Here is a 25,787-nt window from a genome sequence, read left to right as displayed (position 1 = left end):
CCTAACTTTTGTGGTCTCAGCACCCAGTACACAAGTTGAGACCAAGATTGGACAAATGTCAGCGCTATATCAGAAAGAGCATCTGGTGCATCTGAGCCAAACCAAGCTCTGGAAACAAGGCAGAATACTGGTCTTAGTGTTACCCTTAGCTAATGTGTTTTTGTCTTCCCAGCAAGAAGTCAGATTCCAGTTAAGTTGATCTGCACTGACATTATGCCTCGTAATCAAGGAGAAACAAACCCCAGGACTGCCTGCAGCCTTTAGCTTTATATGGATATGGTAAGACATTAAGTGTGAAAGAATCATTATAATTCACACAAACAAGTAAACTATGATTTTCAACTATATAATCCACAGCACTTCCCAGGGTTCCTGATTTACCTCAGCTGTATGACTGACAGTGATTGATTGAATAGTAGAGAAGTTCAGGTAATTTAATGGCTAGTAGACAATGCCATTTGTTCATCCAGAAGTACAGTACATCCAGAAGTACAGTACATCCAGAAGTACAGTACAAATGAACGAGTTTCCGGTTTATGAGGACATGGCAGGTCAGCCGATGTGTGTAAGCCTGTGTGCCAGGACAGCCTAGATGTGATTTTTCCCCTGGCTGTGAGTTAATGCCAAAAATCCAGGGCACTCTCTGTAGCACTGAGCACTCAAAGTTTTGTTAGCTTGACAATGTGCAGTTATACAGGTAGTGCAGAATTATTAGGCAAATGAGTATTTTGTCCACATCATCCTCTTCATGCATGTTGTCTTACTCCAAGCTGTATAGGCTCGAAAGCCTACTGCCAATTAAGCATATTAGGTGATGTGCATCTCTGTAATGAGAAGGGGTGTGGTCTAATGACATCAACACCCTATATCAGGTGTGCATAATTATTAGGCAACGTCCTTTCCTTTGGCAAAATGGGTCAAAAGAAGGACTTGACAGGCTCAGAAAAGTCAAAAATAGTGAGATATCTTGCAGAGGGATGCAGCAGTCTCAAAATTGCAAAGCTTCTGAAGCGTGATCATCGAACAATCAAGCGTTTCATTCAAAATAGTCAACAGGGTCGCAAGAAGCGTGCGGAAAAACCAAGGCGCCAAAATAACTGCCCATGAACTGAGAAAAGTCAAGCGTGCAGCTGCCAAGATGCCACTTGCCACCAGTTTGGCCATATTTCAGAGCTGCAACATCACTGGAGTGCCCAAAAGCACAAGGTGTGCAATACTCAGAGACATGGCCAAGGTAAGAAAGGCTGAAAGACGACCACCACTGAACAAGACACACAAGCTGAAATGTCAAGACTGGGCCAAGAAATATCTCAAGACTGGTTTTTCTAAGGTTTTATGGACTGATGAAATGAGAGTGAGTCTTGATGGGCCAGATGGATGGGCCCGTGGCTGGATTGGTAAAGGGCAGAGAGCTCCAGTCCGACTCAGACGCCAGCAAGGTGGAGGTGGAGTACTGGTTTGGGCTGGTATCATCAAAGATGAGCTTGTGGGGCCTTTTCGGGTTGAGGATGGAGTCAAGCTCAACTCCCAGTCCTACTGCCAGTTTCTGGAAGACACCTTCTTCAAGCAGTGGTACAGGAAGAAGTCTGCATCCTTCAAGAAAAACATGATTTTCATGCAGGACAATGCTCCATCACACGCGTCCAAGTACTCCACAGCGTGGCTGGCAAGAAAGGGTATAAAAGAAGTAAAACTAATGACATGGCCACCTTGTTCACCTGATCTGAACCCCATTGAGAACCTGTGGTCCATCATCAAATGTGAGATTTACAAGGAGGGAAAACAGTACACCTCTCTGAACAGTGTCTGGGAGGCTGTGGTTGCTGCTGCACGCAATGTTGACGGTGAACAGATCAAAACACTGACAGAATCCATGGATGGCAGGCTTTTGAGTGTCCTTGCAAAGAAAGGTGGCTATATTGGTCTCTGATTTGTTTTTGTTTTGTTTTTGAATGTCAGAAATGTATATTTGTGAATGTGGAGATGTTATATTGGTGTCACTGGTAAAAATAAATAATTGAAATGGGTATATATTTGTTTTTTGTTGAGTTGTCTAATAATTATGCACAGTAATAGTCACCTGCACACACAGATATCCCCCTAAAATAGCTAAAACTAAAAACAAACTAAAAACTACTTCCAAAAACATTCAGCTTTGATGTTAATGAGTTTTTTGGGTTCATTGAGAACATGGTTGTTGTTCAATAATAAAATTATTCCTCAAAAATACAACTTGCCTAATAATTCTGCACTCCCTTTATATTTGGGGCATTATATTTCTAATTCATGATCTTTTAGAGCCAGTCAGTCATGTTTGGGATAAATTACAACGCTTAAAAAATATCAGCTCTGCTTTAATCTCATGTTTAAGAAACAAAGTGTTTGTATTTTGTTTTGCATAAAAGAATGAAAGTAACTTACAGTAAAATGTCTTAAATAAGTTGAAAGTCTTTTCTATTTCCCTGAAACATCACAATTATTATACTAAAGTATGAACCACATAAAAATGTTGATATATGTGAAAATGTGAAAGAGTCACTGTCATGAATAAATTATATTATGAAATGTTTAGGTCTTATAAGACTGTAGACATGGAAATGTTTTGTACCTTCCTTTTTATATATTGGACCAGATTTTATTATAATTTGGTAAAAGACATGTAATAGATATAGTTCATGTAGTTCCAAGTATTCATGTGATAACTGACTGAAATTAAAGCTGTCACTGGATACTGAGGCTCACCGAGGTTAAGTATCTCATTCAGTACACTTGTATTTGGAATAGATGGAGACATTTGTCACATTCAGAATTTAAACTAAATAGATATTTATAGGAAATTACAAGATGGGTAAATTCTTCAAATGAGGGAAAATCGCAAGTCTGTTGCCGATATGTTGCTGTCTATATGCACTGAAATTTGCATTAAACAGAAGTTCACATTGACTACTTACATTTAGAAACTAATTAGAGGAGAAACTTGAAACATAAATTTAAAAAATTAGCCCCACAAATAGTGATTCAGTTACTGCATGATGGCAGTTTAACCAGAAAATGACATAGGCACTCAGCAAGCTTGCTTTTATAGGAATATAACCAGAATGCAGCCAGAGGGCAACCAGCTGAGTCAACTTCCATATTGTAATAAGATGTATCACAGATGAGTTAAGCTCAATGTGCAGACTGACCCAGATTGATTGCAACGTGTCTGTCTGTGTTTATATATTAGATGGCAATTACTTGTAACCCTTCATCAGTCTGCCTCAGAGTAATTGATTGCAGTCCATGTGAGTCAGAATCCATTTGTTGAGTGATAGGCTGTTGCATCTTTAACCTCTGGGTGACCAGTTGGTCACCATATCTACTTACAGTCAGTCGTTGAATGTAAAAAAAAAAAAAAAAAAAAAATGTAAATGCAGTCACTGGACAGGAAGATATTTTTCCCAGTTGCAGGGAAGTTGCCATCCTGTTTTTACTGTAATATGACTAAGCCTTAAAAAAAAAAAAATACTGAGGTGGTTTTGTACTGTCAGATGTCAGATGTAGGAGTTTGAAATCCATAAACCTACTTTTTTCCTTGGTGTCTGTTTAACATAGCATTCCCTTTAGCACAACTAACATTCATCGGTCACTCGATTGAAGTGATATTAGATGTGAATATCAAATATTTAAACATTCAAAAGTGTCATCCCACCTAGTGACTTCATAGTGTACTGGTTTACCTGTTCACCGAACAAGCAAAAGGTCCCTGGTGTGCTTTTGGGAGGAGGCACAAATTCCTTGGGGATTGTGTCAGGAAGGGCAAATCTGCTGAATCGAACATGTGGCTCTATGTGCTACAGTGACCAGGTATGAATACGGGAGCAGCTGAAAGTAGCTGTGAGCAAAATGGTCACACCTGCACGTTTTGTATAAAATTTGAGGAATCCATCCGTGTTTCATTTTTAAGGAAAAAAGACTTGAGCGGCAGATCTGGATTTGGGTTGAATAAGTAAAAGACATCACTGTGTAATTAGGAGTAAGTCAGTAATTAATACTTTCTATTTGGGATAGAAATGCATAACTCAATCCACATGATATCTGAGGAATCAAGCTACCAGTCCAGCAACAGTTTGGAAAAAAACAGCTTCCCGTTTTCACAGAGCGTCCTAAAGGTCATTTATACACATACAACAAAGAAAGTGCTTCCTGGACTTGCTGAAATACATATTTAATAAAAGCTCCGTAAGATAAAAACTGAACCAGCAGCCCTTTATACTAATAAAAGTACTATTCAGCATTTATAATCACACATAGTCACACATAAGTTGCTCATAGCACAGCTTCAGTAGTGAAGGTGATATACAGTAGGTATGGCATTTTTCAAGAAAAGGAATGCCTCTTCCCTTTTCTACTAAACATGTAGAAAAGTGTGGAGTGAGTTCAGTGTGGAGTGTCTCCACGCCCTATAGACCAGTTTACTTTTAGAGCTGTCTGTTGCACAGCACACAAAAACAGCTTGTCCAAACACAAAATGGCCACCACAGGAGGGCCCCTCACTCATTTCAGTTTATTGAAAATTGCAAGAGCCTTAGGCAGTAAGAGGGAAGTATAAAGGGAAGACTCAAAGGAAAGCAAATGCATGCAAATTTTGGTTGTGTAAAGATGCTAACATACTAAAGTGTAGAGCCATTGTACTGTATGAGTAATTTAATATAAATTAATTCTTTTTTTTTTTTAGCACTGAGCGGTCTCAGTAATCAGGGTTTTATTTATCTCTGCTGCTGAGATTAAAGAACTTCCAAGGAGCTTATAAATTATTGAATTACTCGGGTCCTAAACAGCAGTGGTGCACGCTATGCCCTTATCTAATCTAATCATTTTTCACCCGTAAACAAATCTGTAGATATTAGTACAATCAGATCAGCAATCTCATGTATACGCTACAATTATTTATTGCATATTGTACCTTCACTACACCACGTCAGAATAATTAAGTTGCTGGCTATCACAACATTAAATCAGCAGCTCTTGAGCATATGTTTGCAGGATGAGCAGATACAGACACATTATCCAGTTCTATAGAAACAGTAGTTCACAAAGTGGCTGATCTGATTGATGCAGAGCAGCCGACCCCATTGATGTACCATTTCACAACGACAGTCTAATGGGATCATGTTAATTAACAATATCATTATTCTATATTGCATTTCCCTCAGATCAGTAAAGTGCAATAAACTGTTTTATCTATTTTCATAGTCTTCCAGCCGCCTGTGATAAATTGAGAAATTAGTGCGGGTTATTCATTTTATTTAGTTTCTTGACAGTTTCCATGGAATCCAGAGAAACGCTGCATGCTATTTCTTACAAATCTTGACATTTCCACGGCACCACTTTCCTGTGCTGCGGCATTAAATGCCCATCAAACTAACAGCCTGTAAAAACATTTCTGGGATGAATTACAGGTGTAAAAGTGAGCTGTGAATTTAGAAAGCTTTCTGCAAGTCATTGTTTGCTCTAAGTTTTGAAAGTTGTTTCAAATATTGATGAGGTGGTTGACAGATTAAAACTGGCAAGGAGCTGCACCACGACAGCATGTCCTTTCCAAGCTGTAAAGCAGACCATTTTATATTCTGTGTGTTGCATGCTGCACTGGGTGCCTTTTGTTGAAGGGAACCAACAAAGGTGGGCAGTGGCCAGCATTTGTTTTGAGAGAAAACAGAAGCCCCCAGTTGATTTTTTGTGTTTGCTCTGCCTTTAAAATATTCAACTCAACCTCATAGCTAACACCCGATAGCAGAGAAGAGTCCCAGAAGTACCCACTGAGTCGGAAACTTTAAATCTTCATCCCACCTGTCGTTCCTGTGTCAGCGCTATTACGCTTCTTGCACTGAGTACATGCCTGCCTGTCAAGTCAGGGTGAAACTTGGAAATGAATCTTATTGTTTCCGACACCGCTAATGGTTTATTTACAGCCCCAGCAATAGTTTCTGTGTCTGAAGGTGGATCCCTTGGAAAGCTTCATGTTCCGGCTTGTTAATAGGTACATTTGTGTCCCAGAGGAGTGGAGATGCTCGAGGACAACCTCATGCAAGCAAACAATTAGTTGCACTGGAATTAACTGTTATGCAAAATATAACAAAAACAAAAGTGCAGCACAAGACAGAAAAAAAAAAAACATGGTTATGTTTCCTGGAAACTGTATTTATATATTTCTACTTAGCTCGGGTTTTTTAAGTATGTTTTGAGGCAGTATAATTGCTGCTTGGATAATATTCAGTGGAGCCTTTTTTTCCAATGCTTGTCGTTTTTCTCATGAAATTCACTTGAACAGTATCCACTTCATATACCTAATGTTGTACACATAATGTCTTATGGTGTACTAAAAGTGTTCAGTGTTCAGGGCCAACTCTGAACACTATATGATTTGGCAAGTATAAAAAAGAAATATCGATTTCCTCGTCTTCAATTCAGGGTCACGGAGGGGGCTAGAGGCTAACCTAGCAGTCACAGGGTCAGAGACAGGGTACACCATGGCAGTTCATCAGACTATTGCAGAGCTAACACAGAGACAGAACCATTCCCAGTCATATTCACACCTATGGCCGATTTAGAAACATCAGTTAGCTTAACCCCATGCACCCATGCATGTTTTGGGGCTATGGGAGGAAGCCAAAGTAGCAACAGACACAAGGAGACCATGCAAACGTCAGCCATGGATTTGAACCCAAGATCTTCTTGCTGTAAAGTAATGATGCTAACAGCTGCACCACAATGCCACCCCATCATGCAATAATGGCAAACAATATGGGAATATAATTAAGGGCACAGGGTTACTTGCAGTTACTATGATTGCTCTGTTTGTCTCGCAGCACATAGTCGTGTGAAAAAGAAAGTTTTCAAGGTGCCAGGGTCCTGTGGCTCCTCTACCACCAGGGTTGAAAGTTGATATTTAGAGTTTGTCAAATGTGGTGCTGTATTATGGCCAGACGTCTCCACTTTGGTATCGTGTGTCCAAACGACATTGTTGCAGAAGTCATTTGGTTTGTTCAGATGCAGCTTTGTAAACTTAAGCCACGCTTCTGTGTTCTTTATGGAGAAAAGAGGCATTGTTCTCACAACCCTTGCAAACATAGAATACTTGTTCAGTATCTTTTCAGATTTTATTGTCCTGAATTTTAACATTTACTATGTAACTCTTGAGCTTTTTTGCAGACTGAGCATTGCATGTTCTGACCTTGGGGTGAATTTGCTGAGACGTCCACTGCTGGGAAGATTGGCTGCAGTTTTCAATGGCTTCCACTTGTGAATCTTGCTCACTGTGAAATGATGAACTTCAAATGGTTTGGAAATGACCTTATAACCCCACCCAGATTGATAGGCAGCAACAGTTGTTTCACGAACATCTTTGTTGATGTCTTTTGTCCTTGGCATTGCGTTAGTACACACGTAAATGCTCCAAACCAGCACAGACAACTGACAAAACATCTGCTTTTGTAAAGATGATCACACTTGCTGATGGCCAATTAATTTTGAGTAGTTTTAATTCTCAAGATTGGACAGACGTAGACAAAATAAGGTATCTGGTTAAGTCAGCCACCGTGAATGTTGCCGGCTTAAACAGGCTGGTAATTTCACCTGGAGCAAGCCAGTGGAATGGTAGCTTAATAACGCAGATGGGGAAAAACACATATCCGCCTGTCTGTTTTGTGTCTTCTGCCTCTCAAATTTTAAAACAAGCTCTCATTTACATTGTATATTTAATCATCATCAGTTAGTCTTATTAGTATTTGTTAAGATAAGATAACCTTTATTAGTCCCACACGTGGGAAATTTGTTTTGTCACAGCAGGAAGTGGACAGTGCAAAAGTTATGACGCAAAAATTAGAATACAATAAGAATAAATACAGTACACAACAATATATTCATTTACTTCAAGTTAAGAATATACCCATACGATATCATCTCTCCTCTTCTGAATAAAGTAACAGTGAATCCTGTTTATGTTTTGAATTTATCAAAAGTTTTCATTCAGCTTAATGTTGCATCACTTATTTGATTGCCTGTATAGATTTCCCCCCAGTGTTTGGCTTGCTATAATAGCAGAACACAATTTAGATGAAGCCCTAAGCATAAAATATGCAAATGACAGCATCCCACTAATATTTCAGTCAGGAAGCAATAAAGGCGAGAGTCTGTGGGAAATAGAGAATCTGATTGTTGTGTTCATCTGATTTTAAATCCTCTCCCTCTATGTATTATTTGCTATATGCATGTATATACTTTATTTGACCAAAAAAAAAGGTTTTTTTAGGTTAAAAATCAGTTCCTGACACCTCATTTAGCAGTTATTGCACTGAGGTTGACCCGCAGGAGCTCATCAGCTTGCTTAGCCTCAGGTGAAACTGATTTTTTGGCTTTCACACTATAGATTTATTTAACAGATAAGGGACACAGAGACCAGGTCAGTTCAGTGACTGAATCTTGGTTGCTGCTCTCTAATCTCAATTTGAAATGATTTGAGCTCTGTGACATGGCGTATTATCCTGCTGATAGTAGCCATCATAAAATGGGTACACTGTGTGCATAAAGGGATGGACAGGGCCGGCAACAATACTCACGTAAGTTGTAGTAAGAGGCCCAGAGTGTGCCAGGAAAATATCCCCCACACCATTAAAAGTCTGAACCCCTGACCAATGCCAAGTTCTGCTCCACCATCGGAATGTTAGAGCAGAAATCATAGCTCATCAGACCAGGCAACATTCTTCTAACTCTTTAAAACCAAGTGATATTTGATACATGAGTTTTTGTGAGTTTTTTAAGACTTCTACATGAGCACCGATTTTTTTTTTTTGCCCCAAAAAACCCCCCCAAAAAAGTAACAAATACTATAAAAATGTAAACTCACATATTCAAATTAATATTTATTTATTTGTTTCATTTAATCAGAAGGTTGAATAAATACACACTTTTTTCAAAAGAAAATAAATATTGAAATCTCTGGCAATTATTTCATGGTTCAGGCTTTAAAGGCCTCATCTTCTGTTGTCCATTTTTGTAGAGCCTGTTTAAACTGTTTCCTTTCTCAGCTGACAGGAGAGGCACTCGGTGTGGTCTTCTGTGGTCAGAGTAGTCCTTCCTATCAGAACAAAGCAGCCTGGCCATTCTCCTCTGCCATTAACAGGGAGAGCACTTTCATCTACAGAACTGCTGCGTACTGGATATTTTTTTAAGGCTATTCTCTGTGAACCCCAGAGGTGGTTGTGTGGGGAAATCCCAGATCTGCGGTTTCTGAAATTGGATATTTGCATTAACTCACATATGAATAATTGGATAAACAAACAGATGAGTGCAAATTAGAGCATGCAACTTTCCCAATGTATTTCTTCTGTTATCTTATCTTATGAGAAGGTGAACCCAAAGTGACATTTTATTTTTAAAGAAAAGTTTTTCTGTGCCACTGTTGCAGCACGTTTTTAATTACAAAGTTTAATTTTCAAAGCTTTTTAATTTCAAAATCATATTTTATAACTCTTTTATTTCATAGTAGAAGATCAATTCTAGTTATGTGATTTCATTTCGTATCAAACTTGCTGTTCAGAATGATCCGTGATGAGTGATTACAACTTCATAATGTATGCACTTTATCTGTTAGCATCAAAACAGGAAAGCTAGCTTAGCAAAGCAAAAAGAACTGGCTCTACATATTCAGTGGTTTTATTTAAAGCCTGTTGTCATCGCTGTTGCCACATTATTCAGTAGAGGTCTGTGTTTTCTCCCTTGATATACTAAAGCCATCTGTGTTTCCAGAAGAGCAGCTCTTACAGTACACAACAGTTTTCTGCAATGTAACATTTATAGAGACGGAGTGATGAAAAAGCTTTATAGGCTCATTCATGTTTAAGGGTTCCAGTGTTATAGTTGACAAAAAGTCTTTTCAGCGGAGCTTTTTGCTTGATTTATGTTTAATAAAACCAGAAAAAAGGCTCATAAAATGTGGAGGTTCAATTGGGGAAAACATAAATAGTCCTGAAACGAGTGCATGGTCACTCTTCCATTTTTTCCAAGGATGATGAAGTCTCAGTTACAAGCAAGCAAATGTGGCTTTTGCCAATAAACTGCTGGGCGGGAAGATTTAAGGTTTTACCACTTGCTGTGCTACAATAGTCGTATTATTTTTTTTCTCACATCTCCGCTTCATCAGGCGGTCCTGTCACCAGAATTTCATTAGCTGTATCATTTAATTTGTTACTAGCCAGGTCAGGACAAGGAGAGTCCAACCTTCATAAAACCAACAATAAATAAGAAGCAGGAGCATGTTCTTATTAAAATGTAAAGCATGTATTATAATATTATTATGTCCAAAGTCCTGCCATTAGAATGACATATCATTAAAAGTATAACTAGCAATTTTTGAAAGTGTCAAGTCAAATGAAACCCAAAGTAATCAATTTAAATTTTTGGCACAGGCCCTCCTTAATACTCCAGCTTTGTACGAACCAGTTAATTCAATCTGGCAATCTATTAGCTCTGAGACGTCGGTATTGGAAAAACACTTTAGAGACCTGTCTACAGATGGACACGGGGCCATGAATCAAAACATTTTTGTTGTGTGCAGAGGAGTGCGTAATAGCCCTTTTTAGAAACTAGTCCACCAAACAGTCAACCTAGACGCTCGCAGAAAGAAATGTCGTGTTGATGAATGAATGTCTTTGTGCCCTGCTCCTCATACAATTTTACTGGTTGCGATATAATAAATCACGATAAATTGAATCTCTTCTGGTAGTATAGGCTAATTATGCCCCCCGCCACCCTCTCCGTTCCCCTCCCTGTTGTGTTTCTGTCGTGCTTCGTGTCCTAAAGGTTCAGTGCCTAAACACGAAGCTGTGTGCACCTGTTCCTTCCTTATAGACCATTTTATTTTACCATCTTGCTGCCAACTGGGCCAATCTGTTCACACAGAATGGGAAATTTCATTTGTGACAGTGTGACATCCTATGCTATGGAGAATGCTTGAAATAATAGCGCTGCAAAGGTCTGGGAACGCACTTGGAGGCTCTGCTCTGTGCTATAGCAAGAGAAACAAAAGCAGAGACACCCACATATGGCTTCACTCATATGGATAAACTGTATCAATCTAAAAGATGGTGCTCATCATCTTCAATATTACTTTTCTTCATATTGTTGGTACAGTGATTGGATCCTGATCTCACCCATGATTAAAATCCATTTTTCATTATCTTTAGACCTGATACCTTGTCGGACACCTTGTCTCAAACTTGGCAGGTGCTTTTAGGCCTAAAATGCTGCTTTAGACTAGTCCAATTTTAGTCAGTTAGATCAGTTGATTATACACTATACTGTATCATACCTGCAGGAGATGCTCATATATGGAAACCAATGCCATGAAACTCCCAGCACAGGTTTTTCTGTGCTGATGTTAACATCAGAGGAGATTTGAATCAGCCTTACTAGGCAAATGAGTATTTTGTCCACATCATCCTCTTCATGCATGTTGTCTTACTCCAAGCTGTATAGGCTCGAAAGCCTACTACCAACTAAGCATATTAGGTGATGTGCATCTCTGTAATGAGAAGGGGTGTGGTCTAATGACATCAACACCCTATATCAGGTGTGCATAATTATTAGGCAACGTCCTTTCCTTTGGCAAAATGGGTCAAAAGAAGGACTTGACAGGCACAGAAAAGTCAAAAATAGTGAGATATCTTGCAGAGGGATGCAGCAGTCTCAAAATTGCAAAGCTTCTGAAGCGTGATCTTCGAACAATCAAGCGTTTCATTCAAAATAGTCAACAGGGTCGCAAGAAGCGTGTGGAAAAACCAAGGCACAAAATAACTGCCCATGAACTGAGAAAAGTCAAGCGTGCAGCTGCCAAGATGCCACTTGCCACCAGTTTGGCCATATTTCAGAGCTGCAACATCACTGGAGTGCCCAAAAGCACAAGGTGTGCAATACTCAGACATGGCCAAGGTAAGAAAGGCTGAAAGACGACCACCACTGAACAAGACACACAAGCTGAAACGTCAAGACTGGGCCAAGAAATATCTCAAGACTGGTTTTTCTAAGGTTTTATGGACTGATGAAATGAGAGTGAGTCTTGATGGGCCAGATGGATGGGCCCGTGGCTGGATTGGTAAAGGACAGAGAGCTCCAGTCCGACTCAGACGCCAGCAAGGTGGAGGTGGAGTACTGGTTTGGGCTGGTATCATCAAAGATGAGCTTGTGGGGCCTTTTCGGGTTGAGGATGGAGTCAAGCTCAACTCCCAGTCCTACTGCCAGTTTCTGGAAGACACCTTCTTCAAGCAGTGGTACAGGAAGAGGTCTGCATCCTTCAAGAAAAACATGATTTTCATGCAGGACAATGCTCCATCACACGCGTCCAAGTACTCCACAGCGTGGCTGGCAAGAAAGGGTATAAAAGAAGAAAAACTAATGACATGGCCTCCTTGTTCACCTGATCTGAACCCCATTGAGAACCTGTGGTCCATCATCAAATGTGAGATTTACAAGGAGGGAAAACAGTACACCTCTCTGAACAGTGTCTGGGAGGCTGTGGTTGCTGCTGCACGCAATGTTGACGGTGAACAGATCAAAAAAAAATCGATTGTGCATGTTCCCCCACCTAAAATGATGACAGAGGTCAGTAATTTGCACCAGAGGTACACTTCAACTGTGAGAGACAGAATGTGAAAAAAAAAAATCCATGAATTCACATGGTAGGATTTGTAAAGAATTTATTCGTAAATCAGGGTGGGAAATAAGTATTTGGTCAATAACAAAAATACAACTCAATACTTTGTAACATAACCTTTGTTGGCAATAACAGAGGTCAAACGTTTACTATAGGTCTTTACCAGGTTTGCACACACAGTAGCTGGTATTTTGGCCCATTCCTCCATGCAGATCTTCTCGAGAGCAGTGATGTTTTGGGGCTGTCGCCGAGCAACACGGACTTTCAACTCCCGCCACAGATTTTCTATGGGGTTGAGGTCTGGAGACTGGCTAGGCCACTCCAGGACTTCTTACGGAGCCACTCCTTTGTTGCCCGGGCGGTGTGTTTTGGATCATTGTCATGTTGGAAGACCCAGCCTCGTTTCATCTTCAAAGTTCTCACTGATGGAAGGAGGTTTTGGCTCAAAATCTCACGATACATGGCCCCATTCATTCTGTCCTTAACACGGATCAGTCGTCCTGTCCCCTTGGCAGAAAAACAGCCCCATAGCATGATGTTTCCACCCCCATGCTTCACAGTAGGTATGGTGTTCTTGGGATGCAACTCAGTATTCTTCGTCCTCCAAACACGACGAGTTGAGTTTATACCAAAAAGTTCTACTTTGGTTTCATCTGACCACATGACATTCTCCCAATCCTCTGCTGTATCATCCATGTGCTCTCTGGCAAACTTCAGACGGGCCTGGACATGCACTGGCTTCAGCAGCGGAACACGTCTGGCACTGCGGGATTTGATTCCCTGCCGTTATAGTGTGTTACTGATGGTGACCTTTGTTACTTTGGTCCCAGCTCTCTGCAGGTCATTCACCAGGTCCCCCCGTGTGGTTCTGGGATCTTTGCTCACCGGTCTCATGATCATTTTGACCCCACGGGATGAGATCTTGCGTGGAGCCCCAGATCGAGGGAGATTATCAGTGGTCTTGTATGTCTTCCATTTTCTGATGATTGCTCCCACAGTTGATTTTTTCACACCAAGCTGCTTGCCTATTGTAGATTCACTCTTCCCAGTCTGGTGCAGGTCTACAATACTTTTCCTGGTGTCCTTCGAAAGCTCTTTGGTCTTGGCCATGGCGGAGTTTGGAGTCTGACTGTTTGAGGCTGTGGACAGGTGTCTTTTATACAGATGATGAGTTCAAACAGGTGCCATTCATACAGGTAATGAGTGGGGGACAGAAAAGCTTCTTACAGAAGACGTTACAGGTCTGTGAGAGCCAGAGATTTTCCTTGTTTGAGGTGACCAAATACTTATTCTCCACCCTGATTTACGAATAAATTCTTTACAAATCCTACCATGTGGATTCATGGATTTTTTTTTCACATTCTGTCTCTCACAGTTGAAGTGTACCTCTGGTGCAAATTACTGACCTCTGTCATCATTTTAAGTGGGGGAACATGCACAATCGGTGGCTGACTAAATACTTTTTTGCTCCACTGTATTTGTTTTTTGTTAAGTTGCCTAATAATTATGCACAGTAATAGTCACCTGCACACACAGATATCCCCCTAAAATAGCTAAAACTAAAAACAAACTAAAAACTACTTCCAAAAACATTCAGCTTTGATGTTAATGAGTTTTTTGGGTTCATTGAGAACATGGTTGTTGTTCAATAATAAAATTATTCCTCAAAAATACAACTTGCCTAATAATTCTGCACTCCCTGTAGTCTTTCTTTAGGCTGTCTGCCGCTTTGTGGCTGATTTGCTGTGGTTTCTACTAGAGATGGCACATACCACTTTTTTATGTCCGATACCGATACCATAAATTTGGATATCTGCCGATACCGATATGAATCCGATAGTGTTTTTTTAATCAACAAAAGTGTTTTTTAAAATATCTTGCTGCATTTTGTATAAGTTCATACTCAAGTTTAAAACAACAACTACACTAAAGCTATTCTGTTATACCTGTATGCAAAAAAAAATATTTCATAGTTCAGCAATACTGATCAATCTAATAAACTTAAACCTACACCATCCTCCCTATTCTGGTATTTTAAAGAGTACTTAGCATAAATATTAAGCAACCTAACTAATAGGGTTCCAACTCCCAGCAACAACAAAAATAAATAAATAAAAAATGGGGAACCACCCCTCACGCTCCACCTCATGATGCTTAATCGACGTAATCAACCTTAATTTGATGCAGTGTGAAAAAAAAATGCACAGAAATCAATTATTTTTCAAGAAATATTAAATAGATTCAACAACTTTCTTCAACAAAATTGCAGACTGCACAGATGGTACCTTCCCAAAGTAAAAAGTACTATAGCTTACTAGGGTATATATATTAGACTTAATAGTCACTATATACAGTAATTGACTTCTATTCCTTTTACATCAAATTAAAACTTTGGGTGTCAGATAATTATTTATTAAAAGCTAGACATTTTAAATGAGAATAAGAAAGAAAAGTATATCTTTGTGCCCCCTTTTCCCTGTTAATGCCCTATCGGCCCCCCTGGCTAAACTTTGCTAGAGCCGCCCCTGCACAGTTACCAGCCGTCAGCTACATAGAAAAAGATCCTCGAGTAGAAAGTAATAATAAATAAATTCTAACAACAGCTGATCAAGCTTAAACGTGCTGCTGTTGTTCAGCCGCTGGTTTCCTCTTTCTGGTGCAAAGTGGGCCAAAAGCAAACCAGAGACAGGGACTCGCGACAGAAAAGCCGATCAGCTGATCGTTAAGCAGTTTCATGATTGAAGTAGCAGCAAGAAGAGGCAGTCGCTCCATATATCGCTTGTTAAGCTTAACGCAGGAATGCTTTACTTCTCTCGGGATAACTTTGTCGGAGATGAAATGCCGGGTTGCTAGCGAAGCTCCACATGCTATCCAGACCACCAACAGGTCCCGCATGCCACAGCCGCTCTATCACGTGATGCCTACTGCTCCGACGTGCTAACGTTCTGAGGTGAGTTACGGCGTGTTGCAAGTTTTGTGAGGTGCTTTCGTGATATTTAATGGATCGGATTACATTTTTTATTTTTCTCCGATATCCGATCCAGTAATTTAGGTCAGTATCGGACCGATACCGATACGTAATATCGGATCGGTCCATCTCTAGTTTCTACTGTAAAGCCTCCTTGTTTCCAATAAAACCGCTGACTGCTGATCACAGAGGGAAGAAGGGAAGACTTTTGAACTAACTGTTACAGTACCATGATCGAATTCATGTAGCTCTTTAGACTGAGCTATTCTTTCACAAAATGCTTGTAGAGGCCGACTGCACGGCCAGGTGCTTGATTTTATATGCGTGTGGTAATGGGACTGAACGCACCTGAACTGAAAGATTATCACGTGTGGTCCCATGTCTTTGTGTATGTGGTATATATAGTGTACTTGCATGCCTGGCAATTTTTTGTGGCCAGGTGGACCCATCCGCAGTGGTTTTACATTACAATGCATGCTCACACGGAGCAGGCTTCAAATGGACTTCAAAGAAGTATAACTGGAGTCACTACTCAGCCATCATGTCTCCAGCTGATTGTATGCATGTTCAGAGCATGTTCACTCCCCCAATTGTCCCGATTACTTCACCTGTGTCTCGTGAACATCACCCGTTGGCCTTTCCCAGATCAGCTCTTTGAGTATAAATAGTCCTGTCTCTCCCTTACTCTTCTGTATCGCATAAATGTAACGCATTACTGTAATAAATTCAGTCATTATATTACATTTGCAATTATGTGGTTACCTGCATAGCAAAAGTTCTTCAGTTATCTGCTTGCTGGGCAGAAAGAAAAACAACAAACTTGTGAATTACACTCTCTAACAACACTCTCTGAAAGAATTACTTTTTTAAATTAAATATCCAAACAGCAGGGGTCATCCATCCCTCTGTGTTCACCTTGAGAAGCTTCTATGTTTTAGATTTGTTACTTTTGCTGTGCATTTGGGCTATGTTACAATCTAAATAAAAGCATTAGATCCTCTCCAGGGTCAACCTTGATATGATCACTTCCTCGAGCAACCATTTGAGAAACATAATTGTAGGACAATCTGTCAATATATGTTAAAGTTACAAGTGGATACTTAAGTTTGTTAATATGACTTTTAAGCATCATGTCACAACAGTCTTATAACAGTCTCTGGGGTTTATTGAGTAGAAAAGCACACTATATATACTGCATTTTACTCTTACTCTTCTTTAAAATATTTATTTTATTAAATATTTATCTTACCACTTTGGCTTATGAAAGCAAAATGTTCTCTAGAAACTGTTGCTGAAGAAGTTGCAGTAGAGCAGAAAGCATATAATTGCCCTGGGTCTCATTAAGATCGTTAAGATTAGATTGTCCTTTGGTTGGATTGTGTTTAACAATCAGGCCTAACATCTGCATGCCTATCACCTGTGCAGCAGTTTACTACAGGCTAAGAAAACTGGCTGTTTGTACATATATATTTTTTAATCTCAGCCACAAAGGTGGATTAAATGATGCACAATCATCCCAACCATCATCAGCACACAAGTGATTTATCAGTTGGTTAAAACACTATCAAACCGTAGAGCAACAAGGCATTATAAAATTCAGTCTCTTTTGTTTTGCCATTCAGAATCCTAAATTCATGCCTGACTCTTTCACTAGTATTAAAAAGCAATTTCTCCCGTATCAGTCTGACTCAGGGACAGATTTACTAGTCATTTAATCTCATCCTGTGCAGGTATGTAAGAGATGCAGACCAGCTTAGACATTTTTATTCTGAAAAGCCGTTGGAGGTTATGCTTTACAGTGAAATGAACAATCACATAATCACTGCCTCATTTGTCTGGTAGACTTTGCTTCAGTCTGGAGAATAAAATTTTAAGGTATCAGACTCAGGTGTCAGCTTTCTATCAGCCTGCTGTTATATATATTATGCATCTGAGCAAGTCTACATGGGCCTTGTGTTTGTGCAGCTCTTTGTTTTCACTGCGCCATTAGCCCCAGAGTAAACAGCCATTCCTCGTTCCTGGCCTTGTTATACTGTCTTCCCTGTGCATGACCCTCATCCCTCCTCTGGGACGAGAACATATTGACGCCTCTGTGTATTTCTCGTGTCTGAGTAAAGTGTTATTAAAGGGAACAACTGTTTACCACTGTAAATCCAATGAGATATAACAGCCATTTCACAAGAGGACCAGGCCAATATTGTGAGAAATAAGTTTGGCTGGAAGACACAAGGGGAAAGTGAGGAGTAAACACATTTTTTAAGATGGCCTCGAAGTGATGATCTGCCCCTATAAAGTAGGGATGTCAACACAGCCGTGTATTGGCGATAACTGTGTTATTGTGTCAATAAAGTGCATATTGTAAATAACTGTGCAGTTGTTCTTTTGAACAACTACGATTGCAACCTCTTTTGCCACCTGCATGCACCTGTACTTTGAGCATAAATTTAATTAGTTTGCTGAAAACAATATACAGAATAAACAGCATTATAAATGAATTTTACTTTTTTATCATTGCATTTTGGGTTGTTGTTTTTTTGTAAAAGTCTTGTTTATATCATAAACATTCATTTTTGACCATAATATCCAATTCGTGACACTGTTTGTCTACAGTTTGTTTTCCCTCACACAGAGCTTAAACAAAAAAAATTGTTATTGATTCATTTATAGCGCCGATTTCTCACAGGCTTATCTTCCTTAAAGCACTAATTCATCTGATAGATTATTTTCTACAAAGGAAAATACATTGTTTTGCAAGTGTGGTCTTTGTTGTGGCTCAGTTGTCTTTTAGTCTAACAGAGTCCTTTTGTATGAGGGTATAGACTGCAGGTAATTACGCTCTATTGGTAAATGGAATTAAAGTCACGTCATTATGGCTATATTTGTCTGCTCAGGTTGCTGTTACAGGCATGGCGCTTTAAGGATGAAGCCTGATGGGAAATGTATTCGGGATGTGTGTAGCGGGACCGCCCGTGTGGGTGTGTGAAGAGAGAGAGAAAAAGGGATGTAAAGAAAAGTAGTAAAAGAAATATAAGAACTTCCTCGGCAGCCAGAGTGTGTCGGTGATGCTCGCTGTGAGTAAACTGTTTTCAGCCCACTATACGCGGTGTTCGTGCCTTGGAGAAGAAATAAAGTTCAGTGAAGCAGTTTTCCCACGCCTCTTTCCATCTTTTCACTAGTGGAGTTGACCTGTACAGTAAGCAGGCTGCCGGTAGTGCCAAAAAGTGATTGTCTGCCAAAAACTGATTTCCGGTATTTGCCAAAAAGTGATTGCTCGTATTTGAACTGCTATAAGCAACTTGTTGGGCTATAATATGTGAAACATGTGTCAAATGCATCCCTCATGGATGACACAAAGTCACACTGAGCCACAAACAACATTCGTGTAACAAGGCGTAATCAGTTTTTGGCAGTGACTTAAAACCTTTATTTATGCAGTTAAAAAAATCTCATTAACATTAAAAATAAAGACGTGGAGGTCCCTCCGGTCCGCTGACCTCCGGCTGAGCGGGACCCTCCTCGGCCGGCAGCGAGAGCTCCGGCAGCGAGAGCTCCTCCTCGGCCGGCAGCGAGAGCTCCGGCAGCGAGAGCTCCTCCTCGGCCGGCAGCGAGAGCTCCGGCAGCGAGAGCTCCTCCTCGGCCGGCAGCGAGAGCTCCTCAGAGTCACAGTCAGAGTCAGACTCACAGAGTCTGTAAACCCTGTCCATAACCTCCCTCCTGAGCCTCTCCTCCGAGACCGCTGGGTCCATGCGTGGCGGGATCATTCTGTCACGGTCTGGCTGGCAGACCGTGGGGATGTGTGGGGAAGGAGGACCCAAGCGCAGTACTCTGTGTATAAACAGTGCGTTTATTTACAGTGATGGAAACAATAACAGTAAATCCCCGTGCTCTCCCGTGACTCCCGTGTCGTGTCTTCCCAAAAGTCCGTGCTCCGTGTTCTCCACTGCCGTGTGTCCACACACACCCCGTGCCTGCTGGCCTCCGAGGTTCCACGCTCCTCCTGAGGGGAAAATGACAGAGGCAGCCGTCAAGACACTTAATTCCAGTAGGCATACACTCAGACTTTAGCTAAGCAGAAGACTAACGTGGAGTCTCATGGAATGATCCCGCGTCGGTGGGAGCTCCAAGACTCTCCTAAGTAGCTCCCCCGACGAGCCCTGATCAGCGGCAGGTGTGTGGCTTCGGGTGTGGCCAGTCCTTCCGCAGGGCCACACCCCTCAGGCCTGCAGGTGGCTGAGCTCCATCCTCCAAGCATCCCCGCAGACATAAACACACACACTCACATCTACAATCATGGAGGAGAGCAGCAGCAATACCAAAATACATATAATAATCATAATAATAATATGATACATGACTGCTCAGGGATCCTGGGTCGCCCAGTCCCAGGACCCTGACAAAAAATGTCTTTTGTAAGAGTAAGTTGGCCAAGAGCACAGCAGAAATGGCAGCAAATATTACAATAGTTCTGTAAAAATATTTTAAGTGGGGATAAAGGACCGGATTGGTTATAATGTAAGTACAATAACACAGAGTTGTAAAGATACTTGAAAAAACAGATAATTTTTTAACTCTATATATAACCCCTTTGTAAACGCTGTTCACCGAAGTCTATTTACCAACATACGTAAAGATATTACACATAAAAAATACACGGAAACATTGGAAATCACTTTTTGGAACAAAACACCTGGCTACGAGCAAGTCACGGAGCCTTCAAGTAACTGCCAGAGGTTTCCTTACTACGGTTCGGGGCCGCGGATCTGGCGCCGTAACACTGCTTTCCAGCTTTGAAGATGGGTATATAGGGCTTTACTGCATTTTGGCCATTCTCCTGTGAAATGCGTAGTGTGATCTACCTTGAACAAAAAGAAAAGTCAGCGAGAGCTTCAAAAAGCTGTGAGACATGATCTACATGTTAACATATCCTTTATAGGGAGCTCAGCCACCTGTGCAAAAGGACAGCCAAATTCCATCTCAGCGTCCACGCAGCAGAATGACTGCTCAGAAAATAAACAAGCGAAAGACATCTGTGGCAGGAAGACTGTATAGCTGTGCAGCACAGAACAAAACAGGGGAGGGGGCATCCCAGGGGAGGGTCCTATCATGGCACAGTGTTTCCTTTGTGTCACCATATCGCGCTGCAGAATCCTGCCAACCCCAGAGCTCTTTTGAGCCCCAGAAGAAGAGAGATTGTAAAGCATACTTTTGCTTTTTGGTTGAGTTTTTTTCTGTTTTGTTTTTTTTAAAGGGCATTTTTCTACTCTTGTGAAATGTCAACCTCCACACTGGGATGATGTACTGAATGCTGAAAATGCTGTCTTTTAGATTATTGCACAAGATCTGTTGCTCAGTGATATGCAGGCACGAGTATTTAATTCAGGTTACAGTAATAAAGTGAATGAAAGGTGTTATTGTTTTGTCTGCTTAGACAAAAAAAGTGATTGGATGTCCTGAAGTAAATGTTTAAAGTTGTATTTTTTTGGCGTTTTCAGTCTTTATTCTTAAGTGTAGTGCAGAGAGTAGACAGTAAAGTGGGGAGAAGGGAAATAGTCTCTGCCTCTGCAGTTATCTTTGATATGTGGGTCACCCACTCAACTATGTAAGCCGTATTGGTGCCCGTGAAGTAAAATTTTATACAGGTGTGCTGTACCTAAGGACAGATTCATATATGTTTTTTTTTTTTCTTCCATCTCAGTTCACTTGATATTTCTACCATACTGTCACCTCACATCCTCACAGCAGGAGGGTTCTTTTCAACAAACGCTGTATGTGGCAGGCTGAGGCATAGACCCAATGTGCAGGACTTGAAGCAGAACTGAACTGAAAAAAGCAGCTTTATTGCTGGACTTAAAGGAAAATTACAAACTAGGAAATTTGGAATGGAATAAATAATCAACTAGGAGATTTAAACATGAGGGAGACACGCAAAATGATGGAGATTGCGACAATGTACAGAAGGAAACAGGGCTTAAATACACACAAGGAATTCAGGGAGATTAAATACACCAGGGAACACAGATGAACTAAATCTGACTAACAAAACTGAACACGACACACACAGGACAAGTGATTGTCACGCAAAACGAAAAAAGAAAACAGGAATTCACTAGCACTGAGACACGGACACAGTGAGATGACAGAGGCGAGACAAAGAGGCGAGACAAAGAGACTCGCGGGAGACAGAGACGAACACAGAGGAAGCAGATTGACAGAGACGCGACTGTAGAAACAGGACGTAAACAAACTCTAAGACCACAGGGATTTGACACAAGAAGCTGGGGAACACTGAGGGAGGAAACTAATACAACTTAGAATAGAATGCTAAATCCAATATTAACATGTGAAAAAAACTAATATTCAAACCAACGTCCTGTATGTATGATTTAAAAAATGTGAGTTGTAATCTAAAGTACTTTCAGTCCTTTCAGTGGTGAGTAAGACTAGAAAAGAGCTGTATAAACAACCCATACTTGTCAGCTGGAGATGTACTAAGAATATCTACCATCCATCCATCTTCCTCCACTTCTCAGGGGGACTAGAGCTTTAGTGTCAGTGGATAAGCTGCTACTGTGTAATAATCTAATAGTGTTAAACTATACTGTTGTACATTTTGCTTTTATCACACTTTTGTATTCTTAGTGCAAAACCTTTCTTTGTAGGAGAGTTTTCCAATTAGTCATTACAATGACCAGACTCATGTTGGTGAGGTCCCCTCATGAAGCTGAAACATCTCTGACCTAGCCTTGGGCTGTTTGTGGTGTGTTTGTGGGTGCATTGTCCTCCTGGGGAAAGTTGCTGCCCTGGAGCTAAGTCTGCAACATTTTTAAGTGGATGCTGAGTATTAAAGAAACACCTACATAATGACTGCCAGGTCCCAAGGTTTCCCAGCAGAGCACTGCATTGTGACAAAGTGTTATTCAGTTCATCTGCCTGTGGTTTTAAGGTCGTACTTGATCAGTAATAGTTACGTTTGGCCTGAGTAATAAAAGAGATCTGAACACTTTTACTAATGTGCTAAACAAATATACATGAAATTCAAAATGTGACAGTCACACAATCACAACATTTCACCCGATCTATACCAAGCCTGATACCCAGCATTCACAAAACCCTCACACTCATGTGGGTTCCCACTGAATAATAAGTGAGTTTTAACAATGCAGAAAATAAACGTGCCTGACAATGATTTGCTTTTTCCAGACGGCAGATGATTCGCAATTTATCCCACATATTTGCTGCGGTGATATTATTTTATTAGATATTGAGTTCATCCAAGTACTTTTCTTTCGTCCTCCAACTTGATTTACAAAGATACAAATTAGAAATCATCTAGTGAGTGATTTTGAGCGGCTCAGCAGCATTTCCTCATTTATTTGAATTGTTCTTGATAACTAAGTCTGCGCTGTGGGAAATGCTTCTACTGAGTTCAGCTGATTGAAACAAACTTCATTTAAAGATTTTCAGGGACACATGCTTTTTTTTATACTCATGTTTTCTTTCTCTCGCTCTCTTTCAGATGTAAATGGAGAAGCAGCAGTGTCACAAAGAGGGAGGCGGACGTCCAAACAGTTTTAAAGTGCTTTAAAATCCAAAAAAGATCCTTTCTGTCTGAAGTAATCCATTACTGACCATTAATGTCAAACCGCATGCTGGAGCAGCTTAATGCTGCCTCGCCAGGTGAAACGTCACTAATGGAAAGAAAGCCTTATGAGATCCTACTCATTAAAACACACCTAAATGCAGCATAATGCCTTCCAAAGTGTCATGTTTATACCTGTTGACAGTGGTCTGCTGGGCGAGCGCTCTGTGGTACTTGAGCATAACTCGCCCAACGTCCACGTACGTTGGCCACATGTCAGTGCCTATACGGAAGACTGTGAAACCTCATAAAAACATCACCTTCAACAACATCCGCACCCGCCCCCTTAACCCACACGCCTTTGAGTTTGTCATCAATGAGCCCAAGAAATGCGAAAGCGTCACGCCCTTTCTGGTCATTCTCATCAGCACCACCCACAAAGAGTTTGATGCGAGGCAGGCCATCAGAGAGACCTGGGGCGATGAGTCGACCTTCGGCGACGTCCGCATCCTTACGATCTTTCTGCTGGGCAGGAACACGGACCCTGTGCTGAACCAGATGGTGGAACAGGAGAGTCAAATCTTCCATGACATCGTGGTGGAGGACTTTATCGATTCCTACCACAATCTAACCCTCAAGACCATGATGGGAATGCGCTGGGTGGCGACTTTCTGCCCCAAAGCACAGTATGTCATGAAGACAGACAGTGACATCTTTGTCAACATGGACAATCTAATCTACAAGCTCCTGAAACCCAACACCAAACCAAGGAGGAGATATTTCACTGGCTACGTAATAAATGGTGGTCCCATTAGAGATATGCGTAGCAAGTGGTACATGCCCAGAGACTTGTATCCTGAAAGCAAATACCCACCTTTCTGCTCGGGCACCGGCTACGTGTTCTCAGCAGATGTAGCTGAGCTAATCTACAAGACTTCATTACACACAAGACTGTTGCACTTGGAGGATGTCTATGTGGGACTGTGTTTGCGAAAGCTGGGCATACACCCTTATCAGAACAGTGGTTTTAATCACTGGAAAATGGCTTACAGCCTCTGCAGATACAGGCGGGTTATCACCGTCCACCAGATCTCCCCGGAGGAGATGCACCGTATTTGGAATGACATGTCCAGCAAGAAACACTTGAGATGTTAGGGGACACGAGAGACACTTACAAAACAAAAAAAACCACGTTATTTTTCCCTTTTTCTTTGCCTTTTTCACCATTTAAAGTATTATCACCGAATGATGTAAACACCGAGAGGGCTGCTGCGAGTCTATTTCAAGACAGACGTTTCCATTAACATCCATCTACGTCTATATCTCACCTCATGATTGTTAATGAATGCACGAGGCTTGTAAAGTGTGTATTCTCATGCATAATTAAAATGGGGTGTTGTTAGTGAAAGTAATTTGTTCATATACTCCAGGTCCAATTTATGTAGACTATTCTTTAAAGGCATTAAGTCAATCAGCGTTAAGCATTAATTAGTGTGGCCTAACAGTTTGAGTTGGCAACATTTTCTATGCTAAAGTGTCCTTGAGCATGACACTGAATCTCTACCAGCTGCTGACCGAGCAAGCCTGACCTTCTCTAAGGATTGCAAGCCAAAAGAAAAAAATGTGGAAATCAATAAAGTATCTACTTACCATAGATTAGATCCCTGTATGATGCACTTCAAAAATGTTTCTTAGAATTGAGAGAAGAGTTCTTTTACAATAAGAATGCAAATGTAACTCTAATTAGAAAAAAAGCGAAACCAGGTCGCATGCTGTGCTCTCACTTTTAAATCATACAAAGCTGAAAACAGGCTGCAGTCAATTATCAATCATCTAACAGAAGCTGAAAGGATAATTTGGCATGAAAACAATTTATAAGGCCAAATGTTTGGGTTTTAATCAGCCCGCACAGTTAATCAGTCTTTTTTCTCGAATTTTCCTGATGTTTTTGTTTACATTTTGTCCTCATTTCACCACCTTTTTCTCTGAGAAAGCTGTTTGTATATTTCAGTTTTTAGATGCATTTTGTTGTTTTCTCACTCTGACATTTTCACTCTTGAGGTAATTATGTGTTTCAGCTATCAGCTTCTCATTACTGCAGCTGCTGCTCTTGGTTATGTACGCTGTATATCATCAGCTATTTCGGCTCATCAGCCTCTTCCACACATCAAGAGAAATGCAGCATCATGTCGTACAAGTGTCAGTTTAATTGTAACTAAGACCATTACCGACTTGATGAATTATCATATGTATCTGGCGTATCAGTAATTATGGAAGAACTGCTTCTGACATCATCGAGAACATTGTCTCTTGAACAACGTGGTGTTCACAGCCAAATTTCCTTTTCCTTTTATTTTTCTTTCAAAGGTTTTGTAGTATTATAAGCTAATGTGGCATTTACTGTGAAACCATCTATCCCATAAGGGGTTATTGTTATATATTGTATGTTTTTTATATTAAAAAACAAATACTTGAATAATTAAAGTTATAATACTGCTTTTACTCAGTGCCTTCTTCCAGTTTCATCAGTTGGTGGGTGGTGAAGGGTTGCA

At 40.6% G+C, this 25,787-nt stretch overlaps 1 protein-coding gene across 2 annotated transcripts in view; it reads left to right on the top strand.

Annotated features, from left to right (window-relative positions):
- b3galt1b (UDP-Gal:betaGlcNAc beta 1,3-galactosyltransferase, polypeptide 1b) overlaps positions 1–25,731 on the top strand; it is a 62,987-nt gene extending 37,256 nt beyond the window's left edge. For both annotated transcript variants that reach the window (XM_026145252.1, XM_026145253.1), the window contains exon 2: positions 23,173–25,731. In XM_026145252.1, coding sequence (XP_026001037.1) covers positions 23,404–24,390 — 987 coding nt within the window. In that variant the 5' untranslated portion in view covers positions 23,173–23,403 and the 3' untranslated portion in view covers positions 24,391–25,731. The remainder of the gene's footprint in view (positions 1–23,172) is intronic.
- Positions 25,732–25,787: the final 56 nt, after the last annotated feature.

This window comes from Astatotilapia calliptera, chromosome 16, assembly GCF_900246225.1.
Source record: "Astatotilapia calliptera chromosome 16, fAstCal1.2, whole genome shotgun sequence".
NCBI lineage: Eukaryota > Metazoa > Chordata > Actinopteri > Cichliformes > Cichlidae > Astatotilapia > Astatotilapia calliptera.
Note: the sequence above shows the minus strand (reverse complement) of the source record. Positions and strands in the feature narration are given on the sequence as shown.